The sequence below is a fragment of the Lepus europaeus genome, chromosome 21, assembly GCF_033115175.1.
Source record: "Lepus europaeus isolate LE1 chromosome 21, mLepTim1.pri, whole genome shotgun sequence".
Lineage (NCBI taxonomy): Eukaryota > Metazoa > Chordata > Mammalia > Lagomorpha > Leporidae > Lepus > Lepus europaeus.
This window is the reverse complement of record NC_084847.1, coordinates 56,270,794-56,293,118: the sequence shown is the minus strand read 5'-3', so window position 1 is coordinate 56,293,118 and position 22,325 is coordinate 56,270,794. Positions and strand designations below refer to the sequence as shown.

The 22,325-nt window shown below is 55.7% G+C and overlaps 1 protein-coding gene across 2 annotated transcripts in view; it reads left to right on the top strand.

Annotated features, from left to right (window-relative positions):
• Positions 1-7,544: 7,544 nt before the first annotated feature.
• GRID2IP (Grid2 interacting protein) overlaps positions 7,545-22,325 on the top strand; it is a 38,953-nt gene continuing 24,172 nt past the window's right edge. Inside the window, exons 1-2 of one of the 2 annotated variants that reach the window (XM_062179727.1) lie at positions 7,545-7,925; positions 20,855-21,009. In XM_062179727.1, the coding sequence (XP_062035711.1) occupies positions 7,545-7,925; positions 20,855-21,009 (536 nt within the window). Of the gene's footprint in view, positions 7,926-20,854; positions 21,010-22,045; positions 22,060-22,325 lie in introns of those variants that run through there. The other variant, XM_062179729.1, reaches the window with a different exon arrangement.

Here is a 22,325-nt window from a genome sequence, read left to right as displayed (position 1 = left end):
GAGGAAAGAACCCTAGGAGAATCCTCTCTGCCCAGCCTGAGAACACCGGGTGATAATAAAATCCTGGGGAAGATTTTGCCGACTCCACACTGAGCAAACCCTCTGGGGAAAGGGCAGGAAGAACTGCAGCCCGATCCCTTGTATCTGCAGACTTTTGCTGAGCTGCCTGCCATGCCGGGTACCTGGCCCCCTGGCTCACCACTACCCTCTGTCCCAGGCCTGACATCTTTCTTGCATGAAGACAAAAACAGCCAAGCAGCCATGTCTAGTAAGGGGCTCCGGGATCAGCACACACTGTGAGGCAGGCGACAAATGAATCCAGATTGTATGAAGGCACGGAGGCTGCAGGGTCTTCGTCCCAGCAGCTGGCACCAACGACGCTAACACACCGTGTGCTGCTGGTGAGAAGCACAGCATGGCCCGATGCCATCACCAAGCCTGCCCTCAAAATGCCACGGCATCACTGGCCAACTTTAGCTCTGTGTCTTGGGCATGGGCCATTACCTGGATCGGCCCCCTCCTCTGCAGGCTGCCGCCCCCACCCCTCCTTCGCCACCAGAGGTAGCAGGGGCACAGTGTGGAGCAGTGCAGAGACGTGGGCGGAGTTCAGGACTGCAAGGCTCAGTCTCCTCGTTCGACTGTCTCTTCTGGATGTGTCTGGCAAGACTTGGCAGGGACAGAGCCAGGTGCCGGCCAATTTTAAACCAGCGTCTGCCTTTTCCCAATCAACCCCCGTCTGTGTTCATTTGCTCTCTGTCACAGAGGCTTGTTTCCCAGGCTCTCACCACATCCTGGTGAAGAGCAGGTAAAGTTGCTCTGTGGTGAGGTATCAGTCTGCCAGGGCTGCCAAACCTAGAGTACCACGGCCAGGTGGCTTTGCCAGTGGGAGGTTACCTCCCCACAGCGTGGAGCTGAAGTCTGAGACCACGGCGTGGCAGGGCTGGTCTCTCCTTGGCTTGTGGCTGCCTGCCCCCTTGCAACACTTTGTCTTAATCTCTTCTTCTGAGCACGCCGGTCCAACTGGGTTAAGGACTGCTTGTGTGACTTTGTGTCCCCTTAATTGTCTCTTTCAAGACCCGTCTCCAAATACCTTAAAAAAACCACCCACTGTGAGGTTTCGGGGGTCAAAATGACAATGTGTGAAATTGAGGGGACACAACTAATAACAAGGGTCCAGTCGGTGTTGTGCGCGGTCTTATTTCTGTGGGTTATTTAAGGAAGCAAAAAGCTGCTTCCTGGCATTCAGATCAGTCACAAGATGCTCGTAATGGCACTGAGGCTGGGCTAGGTATGTTTATTTTTAATTGTATTTGTTTATTTTCATTTTATTTGATAGGCAAAGAGGCAGAAACGAAGGGGGAGGGAGGGAGGAAGCTCCTGGCTCCTGGCTTTGGGTTGGCGCAGCTGTAACAAAAGGCTGTAACAGCAAGAGCTGGGCCAGACCGAAGCCAGGAGCCAGAAGCCAGGAGCTTCTTCCAGGTCTCCCACGTGGGTGCAGGCGCCCAGCACTTGGGCCATCTTCTACTGTTTTCCCAGGCCATGGCAGAGAGCTGGATCAAAGTGGAGCAGTCGAGACTTGAACCAGAGCCCATATGGGATGCCGGCACTGCAGGCAACAGCTTTACCCGCTATGCTACAGCGCCAGCCCTGGGTATTTGTTTTATACTCTGGGTTATAATCCAATACTGGGTTATTCATTTTGTTGCTCAAAATGATCCAGCTTTGCTCACTGGGAACTCTCTCAATCTCTCTCTTTTCAAAAATTTATGTAAAAGTACTTGAATATTCAAATATTTGAAAAGCAGAGGGAGGGTGAGAGAGCGAGATAGAGACAGAGAGATCAATTGTCCATCTGCTGGTCCACTCCCCAAATGGCCCAACAGCCAAGGCTGGGTCAGGCTGCAGCCAGGAGCCAGGAACTCCATCTAGGTCTCTCACGTGGGTGGCAGGGACCCAAGCACCTGGACCACCATCTGCTGTCTTCCTAGGTGCACTGGAAAGGAAGTGGAGTAGCCAGGACGTAAAAAGGAACTCCACTAAGGGGTGCAGGTGCCACCAGGCTTTCCTTTGGGTATCTCTCTGATCGCACCATCATTGATTGTGTGTGTGTGCGTGTGTGTGTGTGGTGCACTTAGCATTTCCTTACTCCATCACTGTGTGTGTGTGTACTTAGCATTTCCTTACCCCATCACTGTGTGTGTGTGTGTACTTAGCATTTCCTTACTCCATCACTGTGTGTGTGTACTTAGCATTTCCTTACTCCATCACTGTGTGTGTGTGTGTGTACTTAGTATTTCCTTACTCCACCACTGTGTGTGTCTGTGTTTAGCATTTCCTTGCTCCATCACTGTGTGTGTGTGTGTACTTAGCATTTCCTTACTCCATCACTGTGTGTGTGTGTACTTAGTATATCCTGACCCCATCACTGTGTGTGTGTGTACTTAGCATTTCCTTACTCCATCACTGTGTGTGTGTGTGTACTTAGCATTTCCTTACTCCATCACTGTGTGTGTGTGTGTACTTAGTATATCCTGACCCCATCACTGTGTGTGTGTGTACTTAGCATTTCCTTACTCCATCACTGTGTGTGTGTGTACTTAGCATTTCCTTACTCCATCACTGTGCGTGTGTGTACTTAGCATTTCCTTACTCCATCACTGTGTCTGTGTGTACTTAGCATTTCCTTACTCCATCACTGTGTCTGTGTGTACTTAGCATTTCCTTACCCCATCACTGTGTGTGTGTGTACTTAGCATTTCCTTACTCCATCACTGTGTGTGTGTGTGTACTCAGCATTTCCTTACTCCATCACTGTGTGCGTGTGTGTACTTAGCATTTCCTTACTCCATCACTCTATGTGTGTGTACTTAGCATTTCCTTACTCCATCACTGTGTGTGCGTGTACTTAGCATTTCCTTACTCCATCACTGTGTGTGTCTGTGTACTTAGCATTTCCTTACTCCATCACTGTGTGTGTGTGTACTTAGCATTTCCTTACTCCATCACTGTGTGTGTGTGTACTTAGCATTTCCTTACTCCATCACTGTGTGTGTGTGGTGTGTACTTAGCATTTCCTTACTCCATCACTGTGTGTGCGTGTACTTAGCATTTCCTTACTCCATCACTGTGTGTGTGTGTGTGTACTTAGCATTTCCTTACTCCATCACTGTGTCTGTGTGTACTTAGCATTTCCTTACCCCATCACTGTGTGTGTGTACTTAGCATTTCCTTACTCCATCACTGTGTGTGTGTGTACTTAGCATTTCCTTACTCCATCACTGTGTTTTTGGTGTGTGGTGTGTGCTTAGTATTTCCTTACTCCACCACTGTGTGTGTCTGTGTTTAGCATTTCCTTGCTCCATCACTGTGTGTTTGTGTGTGCGCATGTGTGTGTGTGTTTAGCATTTCCTTACCTTATGGCACTAGAAGATGACCCACCTTCATTTTGTATATTCCCTGCCCAGTAGAATCAGTTGATTTTCCCGGCGGCCAGTATTGGGCATGGGACATGCTCAGGATGACCAGGGCACCTCTTCTTGCAGGCCGGCTGAGCTGGGGCAGCAGGCAGCAGCAGGCACAGGTGGGCCTGGGTGTCTCTGAAGATTCCTGTTATATGCACTGGTGTCTCCAGTACCCCGACAATGTAGTGACACTGATGTTGCCGCTTCCATCCGGTACTCGACCCCAAGGTCATTCTGGTTTCCCTCCCTTTGCTGGTCTGCAGCCTCCCGCTCCAACAGAGGGAAACCGCATGCCCTGTCACCCACCCCACCCCCACCCCGAGCCAGCACCACCTGCTGCCTGTCTTGCTCCGCTCCGGCTGCGGGGCTAACCCGACGAGACAGCAATGCCGGCTGCACTTCCTCCCACCTTAATGTCCCAGCTTCCGTTCATTTCTGAAATGGCTTAGGTCAGCACCTTCCACCCATTCAAACTGTTTTTTGGGGGGTTCTCCCCTTCTCCTGCCAATGAAGCCAGCCCGTGGGGCTCCCACTGTGCTATTCTCTGATGGGGACTGGCTCCTGTACCCTAGTGGGTCTCCCCAGTCCCCTCTGCCATCACCGGTACCACTGAACCGAGTGACAGCCATACCCCAAACAACCCAGCTGAACCCCCTGCACCTGCCTGCCAAGCCCTGTGACCCCCCGGGTGGACCCAGCCCCAGGCCAAACCCCTACAAGCCTCCACCTGCTCAGCCCCAGGACCATCCAACAGGGGTGGCCGCCCTGGGTCCTGGCCAAGGTGTCCAGCCATCCTGCTGGTCTACGCGGTAACTGGGGCCTTCTCAGGTTACTCAGAGGATCACTTTGCCTTAGAAACTCCAGCTGTCCCCTCGGGCGCATCCGTAACCGATGCCAAGGCCCTGAGCAGCCAAGGGCCGGCCGGCAACCGGGGAGTGTGAGTGGGCATTCCATGAGAACGCAGGCTGCGTCCGCCGTGGCCAGTGCAGGCAAACAAGGCAGGTGAGCAAAGCTGGGGAGGGGCTGCAGCCCCTGCCTGGGATGGGGGAGGCGGGCAGGAACCGAGATCCCGCATGGTTCCCTGAGATAGCCCCGTCAGGAGCCTGGGTTCCAGCATTCCCAGGAGGGGGGAGGGAAGAGACAGCAGCCCAGCCTGGGGGCTCTGGGTGGGTGGGGAGAAGACACCCTGGAGGGCTTGACAGGGTTCAGAAGTGGGAGGTCGGGGGACTGGCAGCCTCTGTGGCCAGGCTGGGTGCACAGGGGGGCTTGTCACCCGGCACAGGTGTGGCCGTGGAGGGAGAGCTTTCCAGACAGTCCCTCTCTGGGTACAGAGAAACTGCTTCTCTTGCAGTAGAGCAAGTGACTTCAGGTCCCCGAACGGTGTGGCGGTGCCCTCACCTGCCACAGGAGCCCCGTGCTTGGCCATCAGGCGACCCGGGACATGCCCCTGAGTGTCCGTGCCCCGTGCCAGCACCATAGCCTGGCAGATGAGGATGAGGGCCCCGGGGTGGGCGTGGGGCTGATCCTGCCAGCCTTGGGGAGGCAGTCTCACATGTGCCCTCTGCTGGCACGGGCTCTCGCAGTGTCACTTGGGGAGACTCCCTCCCAGCCCATTGCGCTGTCGGAACTCTGGGCCTTCCCCCCGCCCCCAATTCCCCAGTCCCAGGAAGTGTGTGGTCCATGCTGGTTCCTGGGAGAGGGAGCTGTGGGCAGGATGGCTCCTGGGGGCGGGTCTCCAAATCTCCACAGGGAGCTGAGGGGCAGCCGGGACCCTCCAGGCCAGGGTCAGCAAGCCCTCAGACCCACCGACCAGAATACACCCACCCCCCGCCAACATCAGAGGCCCACCACGGGCTCCTGTAATGAATCCCTGCTCGAAACAAACCCACTCACGGGCTGGCCTAGCTGAGGTTTCCAGAACGGCCTGTCCTTGCCTCCCCAAGCTGGGCTTGTGTCCCCTGGACACCTCGATCGCTTGCCCTCACAGCTGGCCTCTTCCGAAAAGAGTCCCTCTCCACTCCCTGAGCCTATCCCAGCACCAGGACCCAGAGCCCCAGAGCAGCCATTGTCTTACAACCCAAAATAGCTCACCGCACCACGGCTAAGACAGACCCGGCACGTGCTCTCTGCTTAGAAGTTTCTAGTACTCTGGATCTTATCAGTTGCCAATGAGAAAAACACTCTTCAACTCCAAAGAAAGGAGGCCAAGAGTCCACGTCCCCGGGAAGTCCTGTCATCAAGTCCAAGTTGGGTGAGCATGAGGCACGGCTGGATGCCGGCGCCTGGTGCCACAGACACCAAAGCTCGGAACGGCTGGCAGGGTGGCTGCGGACAGCACCAAACCTGCAACGTCCCAGATAGCCAGAGAGCCCAGAGAAAGACCCCTCCCCCCTCCCGAGGCCACCATGTCACATCTGAGACACTCAAGCACCCTTTAGGAGACCCAGGCTGGGATGCAGCGGTTGGACAGGCCTGGTCAAGGCCCACTCCTGCTATCAGGGCCAGCGCATAACCACCTGTCTGTCCCCCAGCAGCCCAGGGCATGGGGGGGGGGGGGTATGGGAGACAGGGAGGGTTGGCCTAGCGGTGACCCTGTCTTGTCTCTTCATTTCAATATTGGGGGAAGAGGCCTGTGGGGACCGGACGGGCAGGAACCCTCTGGACAGGGGTCCCGGGGCTCTGCCTCAGATGGGTGGGAGGCAGAGTGAGCCCTGGGTGGGAGGGAGGGCTGGCTCTGCAACTCACCAGCTGGGTGTCCTGGGGTTAGGACCCTCCCATCTCAAGGCAGAGACACCTCACTGCTTGGGTCTGGGGGAGGTTTATAAAATCCTTCTACCTCCCTCGAGGGGTACAAATGGCTCTGGGACTGCTTCCTGCTCCGACATTCTGGGCTACTGGAAGCTTGCGATTAGGTAGAACAAACAGTAAGGGAAGACCATGGAAGCCACAGTGCCCTATGGAAGTCGCACAGTGAAGTCATCCCTCTGGGAAAAGGTGTGGCTTCATCGGCTAAGATACCAAGAAACTCTAACTAAACCTTTACGTGGAAGCCACAACTCTGTCTCCAAGAGTTCCCTTGTGCTGGTTCACTCCCCAAATGCCCACGATAGTGGGGGCCGAGTCAGGCTGAAGCTAGGGACTGGGAACTCCACCTAGGTCTCCCCTGGGGGTGGCACTTGAGCCATCGTCACCTGTGTGGTCTCCCAGCGTGCACACTAGTGGGAGCCAGAACTTGCACGAGGTACTAGGATATGGGATGCACGTATCCCAAATGATGTTTTAACTGCTGTGCCGAACGTCTGCCCCTGGAACTAGAAAGAAGAGGTGTTTTTTTTTTTTTAATGATTATTTGTTATTTATCTGAAAGGCAGAGGGGCAGAGAGAGAGAGAACAACCCTCCATCCACTAGGTCACTCCCCATATGCCCACAACAGTCAGGGCTAGGCCAGACAAGCCAGGAGCTGGGACCTCAATCTGGGTCTCTCTCGCGGGTGGGATGCACCCAATTACTTGAGCCAGCACCTTCAGTCTTCCAGGGGGGCGCGGAAGCAGAGCCAGGCACCTGATATGGGATGCGGGCACCCCAAGTGGATCTCAGCCCTTGGGCCAAAGCCTGCCCCTCAAATTAAGACTTTAAAGACGGGACATGTGTCTTTCACATCCAAAAACCAAGATTAAGATGATATTTAATAAGTTACAAAGCCCGGAGTTAACGACAACGTCGTGGAGATATAAGCGGATGACGTCAGAGACCCTCCCCACACATCCGCCTTCGGCCTCCCCGGGGGTCACTCAGGCAGCAGGCCCAGCTCTCCCTGCCCCCAGCCCCTCCCTCTTCCTGCAGACCCCTGCCCTCATCCCACTGCCCCGCCCAGAACCCCAGCCGTCGCCTCCACTGCCTTTCCGACCTCCCTGGCCACACCTCTCCCTCCTGGGCGCCATCTTCTCGGCCACACTTCCGGCTGACCAGGAAGAAGACCGGAAGTGGGGAAGTGAAGCCGGGCGGAGGGGAACGAGACCCCCGGGCTGGCACGTGTCCGAGGCGTGCGCTCTCTCGCCCCCTCCAGCCACGCCGCCGCCGCCATGCCGACCACCAACCTGGGCTGGCCCGAGGACTTCGGCTTCCGGCTCGGCGGCTCTGGCCCCTGCTTCGTCCTGGAGGTGGCCGAGGGCAGCAGCGCGCACGCCGGCGGCCTGCGGCCCGGAGACCAGATCTTGGAGCTCGAGGGCCTTGCCGTGGGCGGCCTGAGCCGCGAGCGCCTCGTGCGCCTGGCGCGGCGCTGCCCGCGCGTGCCGCCCAGCCTGGGCGTGCTCCCCGGCTCCGACGGCGCTGCCGGCCTGCGGGCCCCACGCCCCGGCCGGGGCCTCGTGCTCGGCCGCGAGCTGCTGCGCCTGCTGGGCCGTAAGCGCCCCGACGCCGTGCACCGAGAGCGCAGGCGCAAGGCCCAGGAGTTCAGCCGCAAGGTGAGGCGCGGGGGCGGGGCTGGGGGCGGGGCCCGAGGGGGCGGACCCCTCGAGGGGCGGGGCCTCCGCTCCCACCTGCTGCCTCCCAGGCAATGTCTGGAGACAGTTATATCCCAAGTATGACGCTCGAGTGTTAAGGTGCTGTACCTGATTTTGTAGCCTTTGTTCCCCTGTTTTATGGCAATTGTTTTTCCTTATTTTGATTTTTTAAGAGATTTATTTTATATTTGAAAGAGTTACACAGAGAGAGAAGGAAAGGCAAAGAGAGAGAGAGAGAGAGAGAGAGAGAGGTCTTGCATATGCTGGTTCACTCCCCAACTGGCTGCAATGGCTGGAGCTGTGCCAATCCGAAGCCAGGAGCGAGGAGCCTCTTCTGGGTCTCCCACATGGGTGCAGGGGCCCAAGGACCTGGGCCATCTTCTACTGCTTTCCCAGGCCATAGCAGAGAGCTGGATGGGAAGTGGAGCAGCCGCGACTCTAACCGGCACCAATATGGGGAATGCCAGCACTGCAGGTGGCGGCTTTACCCACTATGCCACAGCACAAGCCCCAAATTTTAATGTTTTTAAAGATTTATTTTATTTATTTGAAAGAGTTACAGAGACAAAGAGAGGTCTTCCATCCACTGATTCACTCCCAAATGGCTGCAACAACTAGTACTGGGCCTGTCCAAAGCCAGGAGCCAGGAGCCTCTTCTAGGTCTCCCATATGGAAGCAGGGACCCAAGCACTCAGGCCATCCTCCACTGCTTTCCCAGGCTCATTTGCAGTGAGCTGGATCAGAAGTGGAGCAGCCAGGACTCAAACCGGCACCTATATGGGATGTTGGTGCTGCAGGCTTGGGCATTAACCCACTGCACCACAGCACCAGCCCAGATTTTAATTTTGTTTATTTGAAAGAGTTACACAGAGAGACAATGTGAGAAAGAGACAGAGGTCTTGGATCCACTGGTTCACACCCCAAATGGCTGAAACAGCCAGGGCTGGGCTGGTTGAAAACCAGGAGCTTTGGCCGGCGCCGCAGCTCACCAGGCTAATCCTCCACCTGCGGTGCTGGCACCCGGGGTTCTAGTCCCGGTCGGGGCACCAGATTCTGTCCTAGTTGCTCCTCTTCCAGGCCAGCTCTCTGCTGTGGCCTGGGAAGGCAGTGGAGGATGGCCCAAGTGCTTGGGCCCTGCACCCGCATGGGAGACCAGGAGAAGCACCTGGCTCCTGGCTTTGGATCAGCGCGGTACACTGGCCGCAGTGCACTGGCCGCAGCAGCCATAGGGGGCGGTGAACCAATGGTAAAGGAAGACCTTTCTCTCTGTCTCTTTCTCTCACTATCCACTCTGCCTGTCAAAAACAAAAAACAAAAAAACAAAACAAAACAAACAAACGAAAAAACACCAGGAGCTTCTTCCAGGTCTCCCACTCATGTGCAGGGGCCCAAACACTTGGGATATTTTTCACTGCTTTCCCAGGCCACTAGCAGGGAGCTGAATCAGAAGTGGAGCAGGGGCCAGCGCTGTGGCGCAGCGAGCTAACACCCTGGCCTGAAGCACCGGCATCCCTTATGGGCGCTGGTTCTAGTCCCGGCTGCTCCTCTTCTGATTCAGCTCTCTGCTATGTAGAAGATGGCCCAAGTCCTTGGGCCCCTGCACCCACGTGGGAGACCTGGAGGAAGCTCCTGGCTCCTGGCTTCAGATTGGCCCGGCTCTGGCCGTTGCGGCCATCTGGGGAGTAAACCAGTGGATGGAAGACCTCTCTCTCTGCCTCTCCTCTCTCTGTGTAACTCTGACTTTCAAATAAATAAATAAATCTTAAAAAAAAAAAAAAATGGAGCAGCCGGGACTTGAACCGGCGCCCGTATGGGATGCTGGCACTTCAGGTGGCGACTTTCACCTGCTATGCCACAGGGCCGGCCCCTGCAATTGTCCCTTTTGAGAAATGTTTTTATTCATTGATTTGAGAAGCAGAGAGGGAGAAACAGAGAAATCTCCCATCCAATGGTCCAGTCCCCAAATACCCGCCACGCCTGGGACTGGGCCAGGCTGAAGCAGGGACTTGGGCCATCTTCCGCTGCCTGGATGGGAAGTGGAGCAGCCAGGACTCGATGTAGGCTGCTGCATTACCGGTGGAAGTTTAACCTGCTGTGCCAAGGTGCTGGCTCCCTGCTTGTTTTGTTTTGGTTGAGGTATTTGTAGCTGAATAGTAAGGTGCCCTCAGGATACAGCCCAGTCCATTATATACAGGCACACATTCCTTTTTTTTTTTTTTTTTTTCTTTGACAGGCAGAGTGGATAGTGAGAGAGAGAGACAGAGAGAAAGGTTTTCCTTTGCTGTTGGTTCACCCTCCAATGGCCGCCGCGGCTGGCGCATCTCGCTGATCCGAAGGCAGGAGCTGGGTGCTTCTCCTGGCCTCCCATGCGAGTGCAGGGCCCAAGCACTTAGGCCATCCTCCACTGCACTCCCGGGACACAGCAGAGAGCTGGACAGGAAGAGGGGCAACTGGGACAGAATCTGGCTCCCCGACCTGGTCTAGAACCCGGTGTGCCGGCGCTGCAGGCGGAGGATTAGCCTAGCGAGCCACGGCGCCGGCCACAGGCACACATTCTTGTAACCAGCACCCTGACCCCGAGGCAGAGCAATAGGATATGGGTAATGATAGAATGTAGCCCGTAGAATAATTCCTTCCCCCAGAATTCCTTTCCCTGTGGAGCCTCCCCATCGGGGTGACCGTGTTCTCACTCGCATCGTTGCAGATTGTCTTTGCCTGTAGGTGAACTTTATGTAACACAGGTATGCAGTACCAACTCTTTGATGTTGGTCTTTTTAAAATTTTATTTATTTTATTGACTCAAAAGGCAGAGAGAGAGAAAGAGAGGGAGGGAAGGAGGGAGGGAGGGGGGGGAGGGAGGGAGGGAGAGAGAGAGAGAGAGAGAGAGAGCTCTGCCATCAGCTGGTTCACTCCCCCATATACTTGGAATAGCCAGACTCAATGTGGGTCTCCCTGATGAATGGCAGGGGCTCATCTACTTGAGCCAACACTGCTGTCTCACAAGGTTTGCATCAGCAGGAAGCTGCATCAGAATTGCAGCCAGGGCTTAAACCAGGGACTGCAAAATAGGAAGTTGGGGCCGGTGCTGTGGCATAGCCGGTAAAGCTACTGCTTGAAGTGTCGGCATCCCATATGGGCAGCGGTTAGAGTCCCTGCTGCTCCGCTTCTGATCCAGCTCTCTGCCATGGCCTGAGAAAGCTTTAAAAGATGGTCCAAGTCCTTGGGCCCCTGCACCTGCATTGGAGCCCCGGAAGAAGCTCCTGGCTCCTGGCTTTGGTTCAGCGTAATTCTGGCTGTTGTGGCCATCTAAGGAGTAAACCAGCAGATGGAAGACCCCCCTCTCTCTCTCTCTCTACCTCTGCCTCTCTGTAACTCTACCTTTCTTTCTTTTTTTTTTTTTTTTGGACAGGCAGAGTGGATAGAGAGAGAGAGACAGAGAGAAAGGCCTTCCTTTTTGCCGTTGGTTCACCCTCCAATGGCCGCTGCGGCCGGCGCATCGTGCTGATCCAAAGCCAGGAGCCAGGTGCTTCTCCTGGTCTCCCATGCGGGTGCAGGGCCCAAGGACTTGGGCCATCCTCCACTGCCTTCCCGGGTCATAGCAGAGAGCTGGCCTGGAAGAGGGGCAACCAGGATAGAATCCGGCGCCCCAACCGGGACTAGAACCCGGTGTGCCAGCGCTGCAAAGTGGAGGATTAGCCTGTTAAGCCACGGTGCCGGCCTAACCTTTCAAATAAATAAGTAGATCTTAAAAATAAAATGGAATGTGGACACCCAAATGATCTATTTTTTAAAATATTTATTTATGTATTTGAAAGGTAGAGTTAGAGAGAGGCAGAGGCAGAGAGAGTCTTCCATCCCCTGGTTCACTCCCCAGAGGGCCGCAATGGCCAGAGCTGGACTGGTCCAAAGCCAGGAGTCAGGAGCTTCTTCTGGGTCTCCAGGCGGGTGCAGGGTCCCAAGAATTTGGGCCATCTTCTACTTTCCCAAGCCATAGCAGAGAGCTGGATCAGAAGAGGAGCAGCCAGAACTAAAACCGGCGTCCATATGGAATGCTGCCTCTACATTTTTTAGGTTTGAGGTTACAGGATTGGGTAGCCCCGTGGTCCAGCATCGGATGATGACAGCTGGTTGTGTTGAGTGAGCCAGGGAGGGGAGTCCTAGTAATGTCTTTTTTTTTTTTTTTTAAGTATTTATTTACTTATTGGAAAGGCAGAGTTATGAAGGGGGGTGGGGTGGGGCGGGGCAGAGTTCTCTGAGCTGCTGGGTCATTCCGCAAGTGGCCACAACAGCAGGCGGAAGTGAGGAAACAGGAGCTCCGTGTGGGTCTCCTCCATGGTGACGGGGGCCCAAGCGCTGGGGCCATCTTCTGCTGCCTTCTCAGACGTGTTCACAGGAAGCCGGATCAGAAATGGAGTAGCCAGGCACTTGAAAAGGAATGCAGGCCTCGCGAGCGGCAGCTTAACCTGCTAAGCCACAACACTGGCCCCAGGATGGCGCTGTAGCCACTGCAGTGCGTACTGCCGGGTTTCTCTGCTCAGCCTTGTATCTGCAACTTTCATTCCTGTTGTGTGTAGCAGCGGATCCTCCTTTTCATTACCTGTATCCTACAAAGAGCCACACCTGTCCCAAATGCCCACAAAACCAGGGTCGCAGATACAAGGCTGAGCAGAGAAACCCGGCAGTACGCACTGCAGTGGCTACAGCGCCATCCGGCGAGCGGCCTAGGTTTGGGTCCCCAAGTTTCCAAAGGCATTTGGCACACACAGGTTCTGTGGGTTTGCAGGTGGAAAGTTAGGATGACCCTAAAGATGAGGAGTCGAGATCCTGGAATGGCCAAAGTTTCCATCTGCAGGAGGAGCCCAGGGCCCGAGTAACCTGCAGGAAGCGGGGGTGGACCCAGGAATCCTAGGCCCTCATTTGGCTGAGACTCAAATGAAACAAAAAAGTGATCCCATGTGGATGACCAGAAACCAGTGAAGCCCAGACACCCCGGACCCCCGCCTCAGGCTCTGGCCCGTGTGAGTGCTAAAGCTGGAAACTCAGTATCTGGTGACTGGGGCCTCTGATTGTGCAGGCCTGTCCTGTATGGAAGGGGAGCTGTCCAGCCCTGCCCATGGTGGGGCTTGGCCCCCGGGTGTGGGGGTTGGGGGACCGGGAAGCCCTGTTGTAGCGGGCTATAGCAGAAACGGCTCCCGGCCCACTGCCCCAGTCTGAGATCTACTCTGGCCTCCTCTGGTGCCCAAGCCTAGTCCAGTTCTTATTCCTTCTGCACTGACCACCCCAGGGCCTTTCCCCCATCATGCATCCTGGCTCGTCCCCTCGACTGGGTCTTTCAGCCCTGTGCCTCCGTGGCCAGGCGCACACGCTCACTCGCACACCCTCATCTGCAAAGGACTCAACTCTGGCTCCCCAACATCACCAGTGTCCAGCTCCTCATGAGAGGTAGCCACCTCCCTCTGCCCAGAACAGGCCCTGCTGTTCTCGCAAACAGAACCAGCGTCTCCCCGCCTCCACTCTGCAGAAGTGCTTTTTCACCCACACCGAGTAGCCTTCTGTGTGTCCAGGAACAGGGGACAGCAGGGCGTACTGTGGATGCGAAGGCCGGCCCCAGACTCAGTCTAATTATTTAACCTCTGCAGTGTTAGAAGTGGGTCCACACAGAGCCCCCAGCAGGGGCGGGGTGGCCATGCAGGCGTGGCCGGGACCCAGGGACTCCACCAGGCCGCCCGGGCCCACCGAGGTGCGTCTTCCCGCAAAGGGGCACGGAGAGTGGTGGATTCCGGATGCACCAAGCACCCCAGCACCTGGAGGCGGATCACCAAAGAAGACCGCCTCGGGAGATGATGGGGCTCGGTGCAGCCCCCCCCCCCCCCCCGCATCAGTTTCCAGCTCCCAGCCCCCAGGTTCTCGTCTGCACTCTGCCTGCCCCAGTTTTTCCTCCCTGAAGTAGCTGCGGTTTAATAGAAAACCCATTAGTGCCCCGTGATGGTGCCTCACGCTTAGATGTAGGTTGGGAACATCTGGGTAATAACTGACACCAAAACCGCACCGTGGCCGAGGCCCCAGGAGGGGGCAACTATTTTTTCCTCTTTCTTACATAAAGCATCTTTGCCGCTAGCTGGCATCCGCCTTTGAATCCAGGCTGCCGCTGGCTTTGGCTTCCAAAGCATCAACCCCCGTCTGCACAGCAGGTGCATGGAGAGGGCTTCCTGGCCCCACAGCCTCCCCTGCCCATTGGGAGGGAGACCGGAGGTCAGCAGGGGCCTGCAGGAAATGCAGTGCAGGCCCCTGTGGGTTCAGGCCCCGAGACACGCACTGAGCACTGAGCACTCAGCACTCAGCACTGAGTACTTACTGGTTGCTGCTTCCCATACCTGGGAATGGACAGAGCCAGACCTCGGCCATCAAATCCAGGGGACGGAGGTGTGGATGTGCCGGGACTCATGTGTGCACAGAGCGTGGCTTCTGCTCAGGCCCACCCCTTCTCTCCGGAAAGCCTCCCTCGGTCAGCCCCCTGTGGGACCACCCAGGAGGCCAGTGGCTATACGAGGGGACTTCAGAAAGTTTGTGGGGAAATAGGAAAATGAAAAGGTGAATTTGGTGCCGAGAAGGTTGCAATGCATGCATAGTTTTTTCGCAGTACGTATTTTCCCTGAACTTTTTGACAAATGTGTGCATGCATGTATTTCAAATTTTTTTTGCACCAAAATAAATTTACCTTTTAATTTCTTTTGGCATGAGCTTTATTTTTTTTTTTGAGATTTATTTATTTATTTGAAAGTCAGAGTTACACAGAGAGAGGAGAGGCAGAGAGAGAGAGAGGTCTTCCATCCTCTGGCTCACTCCCCAATTGGCGACAAGGGCCGGAGCTGCGCCGATTGGAAGCCAGGAGCCAGGGCTTCCTCCGGGTTACCCACGTGGGCGCAGGGGCCCAAGGACATGGGCCGTCCTCCACTGCTTTCCCAGGCTGCAGCAGAGAGCCAGATCAGAAGAGGAGCAGCTGGGACTAGGACCAGCACCCTTATGGGATGCCAGCACTTCAGGTCAGGGCATCAACCTGCTGTGCCACAGCGCCGGCCCCAAGCTTTATTTTTTTATTTGAAAGACAGAGAGAGAGAACTCCCCCATCTGCTGGTTTGCTCCCAAAATGCTGCAACAGCCAGACCAGTCTGGGGCTAAAACAGGAAGCCTGGAATGCAATCCTGGCCTCCCACGTGTGTGACAGGGACCCAGTGACTTGAGCCACCACCACTGCTTCCAGGGTCTGCATTGGCAGGAAGCTGGAGCCGGGAGCTGGAGCCGGGAGCTGGAGTCGGGTATTGAGCCCAGGTACTCTGACGTCAGCTGTGGTTAGCATGACGCCTGCTCCCTCTGTGCACCTGTCGAAGTCCCCTCACAGAGTTCTCAAGTTCAGGTGTGAACTCGGGGAGGAGAGGCAGATCTGGAGGTCACTGTGTGGGGTCTGGTCTGAGCAGCGCCGTGCCGTGGTGCAGGTGGCAGGAGGAGTGGTCCGTACTGCTGACAGCAATGGGATGAAAACAGCGAACGCAGAAGCTCTGGCTGCAAAGGGGGTGTGGAGTCAGGGGAGGAGGGACTTCATTTATTTATAGCATGGAAGAGACAGGAGCTACAAGGAGAGAAGGCCGCAGAGGTACTAATGCCGTGCGTTGAACAGTCGTTGGTTAGGGACCTGGGACAGGGCAAGGACCATGAACAAGATAGACAAGGAGGCTGATCTGGTGCAACCAACAGGCCTGTCGGGAGGAAGGCACCAGACGGATGGACCGGTCAGTGCGACTCAAGAGGATGCAATGGATGGGAGACCAGGAGGAAGCACCTGGCTCCTGGCTTCGGATCGGCGCAGCACCGGCCGTAGCGGCCATTTTGGGGGTGAACCAATGGAAGGAAGACCTCTCTCTGTCTCACTGTCTAACTCTGCCTGTCAAAAAAAAAAAAAAAAAGAGGATGCACTGGGCAGGGTGAGGGTGCTCAGGAAAGCTGGGCAGGTGACTCTTGGGCCGGAGCTGAATGGAGGAAGTAGTGGGAAGACAGGGTGGGGTATCTGTGGCCTGCTGAGCTGACCTGAACCAGGAGGGCCTTCCTTGTCCTCTGAGGGTGGAGGAAGGAGGAGGGGCAGGGGAGTGGAGAGTGAGGAAGGTGGTACCTGACAGCCTGCATTTGGCTGAACGTGACCCTGAGCCTCCGAGAGACAGAGAGAGAGAGAGAGAGAGAGAGAGAGAGATGGGGCCCCTGCCATGTCTTCCCACCCACGTGGCAAGGTCTGCTCAGGATGTCCGTGCCCAGGGATGGCCCAGACCCTGCAGTGACAAGCAAGGCCTGTCATCCCACAGGATGCACAGTCGATGGTCAGCTGCCCATAGAAACCCAGCTTCCATTCACATGGAATGTCCAGTACAGGCAGATCCCTCGAGACAGAACAGTAGATCGTTTGTTGCCAGGGGTTGGGGAGGAGGGGGCAGGGGCACAAATGTGGGGTCCGTGTTGGGTGAAGAGAACGTTCTGGAATGAGAGGTTGGTGACGGTCACGCGGCACGGCGGGTGTGCTGGCCGGCCGGCACCATCGTACACGTCAGTGCAGTCCTGGTGGCATATTCCATGACAGGTGCGTTTGGCCACGGCACAGAGTCCAGGCAGGAGGAGTAAGGACGACCTAGCAGACGTTGCTCCTCCGGACCCTGCAAGTCTCAGCTCACTGTGGCAAACAGTGACAGCCACTGAATTGTGAAAAACAGCCCAGCCCTCCGACAGTCAGTGCGCAATTCCTGTGCCAACACCTCCGTGCACGTATGGATAGAAAGGCAATGCTGCGTGTTGCACTGGACAACCTACTTTCCTTACTTGCCAGGGCATCACGTCAGTGTTATTGAGGCCTCATTTGCATACCATGTACCCATTTCAGTTGTATGATCCACCAGTACTTGGTATGTTCCCCAAATTGTACAGCCATCCCCCACATTCAGTTAGGAGTTTAATCACCCCAAAAAGAAACCCCACACTCCTCGGCTATCCCTCTCCTTTTCATGGTTTTAAATAAAGATGGACAGCATCATTCTCACTGGCAAGTTAGGACCACACGCAGGAAATCTAAAGCACCATCCACTGCAAGACGCCCTGTTGTTTTGTTTACCATTAAGAAACAGAAATGAGCCGGCATTGTGGCCTAGTGGGTTAAGACACCATCTGCAATGCAGGCATTCCATATGAGCGACAGTTCAAGTCCTGGCAGCTCCACTTCACAACCAGCTTCCTGCTCATTTGCCTGGGAAAGCAGCAGAAGATGGCCCAAGTACTTGGGACCCTGAACCCATGTGGGAGACCTGTAAGAAGTTCCTGGCTCATGGCTTTGAATTGGCTCACCTCTGGCTGTTGCAGCTACTTGAGGAGTGAACCAGCAGATGGAAGACCCCTCTCTCTCTTTCTCTAACTCTGCCTTTCAAATAAATAAATAAATCTTTTATATATATATATATATATATGTATATATATATAATTGGACACAAAAAACCATGACATATTCTTCCTTATCATTAAAAAAAAATTTATTTATTGGAGCCGGTGCTGTGGCACAGTGGGTTAATGCCCTGGCCTGCAGCGCCGGCATCTCATATGGGCGACGGTTTGAGACCCGGCTGTTCCACTTCCAGTCCAGCTCTCTGCTATGGCCTGGGAAAGCAGTAGAAGATAGCCCAAGGACTTGGGCCCCGGCACCCACGTGGGAGACCCAGAAGAAGCTCCTGGCTCCTGGTTCCAGATTGGCACAGTTCTGGCCATTGCGGCCAATTTGGGAGTGAACCAGCAGGTAGAAAACCTCTCTCTCTCTCTCTCTCTCTCTCTCTCTCTCTCTCTCTCTCTCTCTCTCTTTCTCTTTTATCTCTTTCTGCCTGTCTTCTCTCTGTGTAACTCTGACTTTCAAATAAATAAATAAATCTTTTTTAAAAGCTATTTATTTATTTACTTGAGAGGCAGAGTTAGAGAAAGATTGAGGGAGAGACATAGAGGTCTTCCATCTGCTGGTTCACACCCAAATGGCTGCAATGGCCAGAGCTCTACCAGTCTGAAGCCAGGAGCCTGGAGCTTCTTCCAAGTCTTCCATGTGGGTGCAGGGGCCCAAGCACTTGGACCATCTTCTGCTGATTTCCCAGGCCACCATGCAACTGGATCAGAAGAGGGGAAGCCAGGACCTGAACCGGTGCCCATATGGGATGCCAGTGCCGCAGGTGGATGCTTAACCTACTATGCCACAGCACCAGCCCCACCTTTTTTCTTTTCTAAAGAATATTTGTTTGTTTGTTTGTTTATTTGAAAGGCTGAGCAACAGAGAAAGGGAGTCAGAGACCTTCTGCTGGTTCACTCGAGGAGCCAGGGATTCCACCCACGTGTCACAAATGGGTGGCAGGGACCCAAGTGCTTGAACCATCATCTGTTGCCTCCCAGGCACATGGAGCAGCGTAGGAAGTAGAGTAGCTGGGACTTGAACCCACACTCCGATACGAGATGTGGGTGTTGGAAGTGGCAACCTAACCTGCTGTGCCAACACACCTGCCCCGTTATCCCCTTCTTACCACTTAATTTAATTATTGTTGAAAGAGGACTCTTAGGCTGGCTTGCTTATTTATTTATTTATTAATTAATTTATATATTTTTACAGGCAGAGTTAGACAGTGAGAGAGACAGAAAGAAAGTTCTTCTTCCGTTGGTTCACCCCCTAAATGGCCGCTATGGCTGGTACGCTGCGCCAATCCAAAGCCAGGAGCCAGGTGCTTATCCTGGTCTCCCATGGGGTGCAGGGGCCCAAACACTTGGGCCATCCTCCACTGCCCTCCCGGGCCACAGCAGAGAGCTGGACTGGAAGAGGAGCAACCAGGACAGAACTGGTACCCCAACCTGGACTAGAACCCGGGGTGCTGGTGCCACAGGCAGAGGATTAGATCTTAGGCTTATTTATACGTGGTACCCGCAACCCACATAACTTTGTGGAAATGACATTTAACACTCACGACCAAATTCACAAACGCACAGGAGGGCGACCAACAGTAAAGCATACCCCCCTTTGGAGATGTTCAAGATGGAGAAAATGCCCCCAGAGTCAGTGATGTGCAAGATGACGTGATGTGGGAGGAACTTAGCTACAGAGCAGTGAGGGTGGACGTTTGGCCCGGGGCGAAGGCATGGGTTAGGATGCCCACATCCCGCACCGGATTCTATCCCGGTTGCCCCTCTTCCAGGCCAGCTCTCTGCTGTGGCCCGGGAAGGCAGTGGAGGATGGCCCAGGTCCTTGGGCCCTGGACCCCATGGGAGACCAGGAGAAGCACCTGGCTCCTGCCTTCGGATCAGTGCGGTGCGCCAGCCACAGCACGCCAGCCGCAGCAGCCATTGGAGGGTGAACCAATGGTAAAGGAAGACCTATCTCTCTGTCTCTCTCTCTCACTGTCCACTCTGCCTGTCAAAAAAATAAATAAAATTAAAAAAAAAAAAATAGGGGCCAGCACCATAGGCACACTAGGTTAATCCTCCGCCTGCGGCGCTGGCTTCCCATATGGACACCGGGTTCTAGTCCAGGTTGCTCCTCTTCCAGTCCAGCTCTCTGCTGTGGCCCGGGAAGGCTTCTTTCTTTCTCAACTGCACAGCCAAGAAACTCCCAGCACCCCCCACGCCCGCCCCGTGGCCGGGCCGCCGTCACACGTTCACATTGTCTCCGTCTCAGCACCGCAGATCCTGCAGAGAGGAACCTCCTCACTCCCACATCACTGTGCCTTTGTCCCCACACGGCGAGGACACATGCCTGGAGGTGGGTCCGGGGAGTGGAAGGGTAGCCCCGGGCAAAAAGCCTTGTGCCCGTCAGCAGGCCGTCCCCCCCACCCCCACCCCTGCGTGGATGCGCCTTGACTGCCAGCAGCTGGCTTCTACAAAAAAAGACAAAGAGGGGCCAGCTCTGGCCTGAAGCCCCGGCATCCCACACGGGTGCCAGTTCTAGTCCCGGCTGCTCCACTTCTGATCCAGCTCTCGCCATGGCCTGGGAAAGCAGTAGAGGATGGCCCAAGTCCTTGGGGACCTGCACCTGCATGGGAGACCTGGAAGAAGCTCCTGGCTCCTGGCTTCGGATCGGCACATTTTCGGCTGTTACAGCCAATTGGGGAGTGAACCATCAGATAGAAGACCTCTCTCTTTCTCTCTCTCTCTTTGCTTCTCCTCTCTCTGTGTAACTCTTTCAAATAAATAAATCTTAAAAAAAAAAAAAAAGACAAATATCTCAGAGGGAGAACTGAGGGAGCCAAAACTGAAGCCAGGGGGCCAGGATGTGGCCCAGCAGTGAAGATGGCACTTAGCCTTTCCGACCCAGCTTCTTGCTAACGCACACCCTGGGAGGCAGCAGGTGATGGCTCAAGTGCTTGGGTTCCTTCTGGCCACGTGGGAGACCCAGATGGAGTTCCAGGCATTGGCCTGGCGCAGCCCTGGCTGTGGTGGGCATCTGGGGGAGTGAACCATATAGAAGATTTGTCTGTCTGTCTGTCTGTTTCTCTCTCTGTCTTTCAAAATTAACTAAATAAACACATCCTTCAAGGCGGGGCATGCGTGCCACAGCTTTTCTTCAGGGCTGGGCTGTTCTCAGAGAGCCTTGTAGTAGAAGGAAGTGTAGTATTATAATAATAGTAACTGGCAATTATTGAGCGCCTGGCACATTTCTAAGCGCCACATTGATGCCTTTGCTTCTTCGGGTATTCTTTAGATGTGGAATGAAGCAACCACCCGTGCCCATCTTGGAGGGTTTGAAAGGACAGGACAAAGTGCTCCCTGTGCCCCCTGCCCTGTGGACGGGGAGAGGGAGGTGAGTGACTGGCCACCGTCCCTCCCTGCCTCTCTCCTGGCAGGTGGATGAGATCCTGGGGGACCAGCTGACCGCCAAGGAGCAGGTGTTCGCGGCGCTGAAGCAGTTTGCTGCTGAGCAGCGGGTGGACGACCTGGTGTGGGCACTGACCCTGGCACTGCCGCGCGAGGCCCGGGGGCCCCTCCTGGACAACCTCAGGTATCTCGGGCAGGGCGGGTCTCTCTCTCCCTCAGCTGCCCAAGCAGTCACAGCCTGCCCTGCTCCAACTCCAAACCCAGATGGACACCAAGACACTATTGTTCTTGGAGCAAGGTGCAGGCAGGGGAGCCTAGGACGGTGCCATGGGGCCATGGGCGTCCCCCACACCCGCCTCTGCCCTCTGATTCTCCGACGATGACTGCGTGTTGAGGACCCCACCAGACGCTTCCAGGAACATTCTCTGGCTGAAGCCCCCAGTTCACTGAGGCTCAGAGAGGCTGGGGGTCCTGGGGACCAGCTCAGCTGTGCACTTTTTTTTTTTTTTTTAAGATTTATTTATTTGAAAGGCAGAGTTACAGAGAGGCAGAAGGAGAGAGAGAGAGAGAGAGGTGTCTTCCATCTGCTAGTTCACTCCCCAAATGGCCACAATGGCCGGAACTGGACCAATCTGAAGCCAGGAGCTTCTTCTGGGTCTCCCACGAGGTCGCAGGGGCCACCTTCCACTGCTTTCCCAGACCACAGCAGAGAGACGGATCGGAAGTGGAGCAGCCAGGACTCAAACCGGTGCCCATATGGGATGCCAGCACGGCATTTACACCTGGCAGCTTTCCCCACTACGCCACAGCGCCGGCCCCCAGCTGTGCACTTTCTGGTCTTCCACTGTGCTCTGGACTCACCCTTTAGGTTTATTCTCAGAAGAAAAAAAAAAGTCTTGGGGGTGGAGGTTCTCACCTGGGGTGATCCAAGAGCCTCCCCACCCCGCCTGCATCCTCCCAGGGCCCCCTCTGGGGTTCTCTGCTCCCGCCCTGCCTCCCAGGCCGGAGGCTGCTCCCCCTCTCTGCTGCCCTCCCCTCTCTTGGGCTCAGCCCACCCCCTCCCCTCGCTGCCATTCACCCCGCAGCCTGCCCCTCCCTCTGGGCCTGGCCAATGTCAGGGACGGGGCTGGCCTCCCCTCCACCCTCCACCCCCCACCCCAGCCCGGGCGCAGCGTCTCTGGTCCGCCACGGAGCCCGGGAGGCCACCGAGAAAGGCCACCATGAGCTGCCTTGGGTGAGTAAGGGGCCCGTCCCTTGCTGGGAAAACCCAGAGAGGAAAGAAAAAGTTATTTCTAGAGCGAATTTGCCGCGGGGATGAGGCTGTGACGCCAAGCGCTCCCTGCGGAGGTGATGGACGCGAGCCCGCCTGTCCGCGCGCCCGGACCGGGCTGGGGGTGGGGGGTGGGGGGCACAGCACCTGCTGTCCCCGGGAAGTTGGCGTGCTGGTCCCCGCTCTCCCGCAGCCAGCTCAGCTGGATGCCCTGCGCGCGCCCAGCGCTG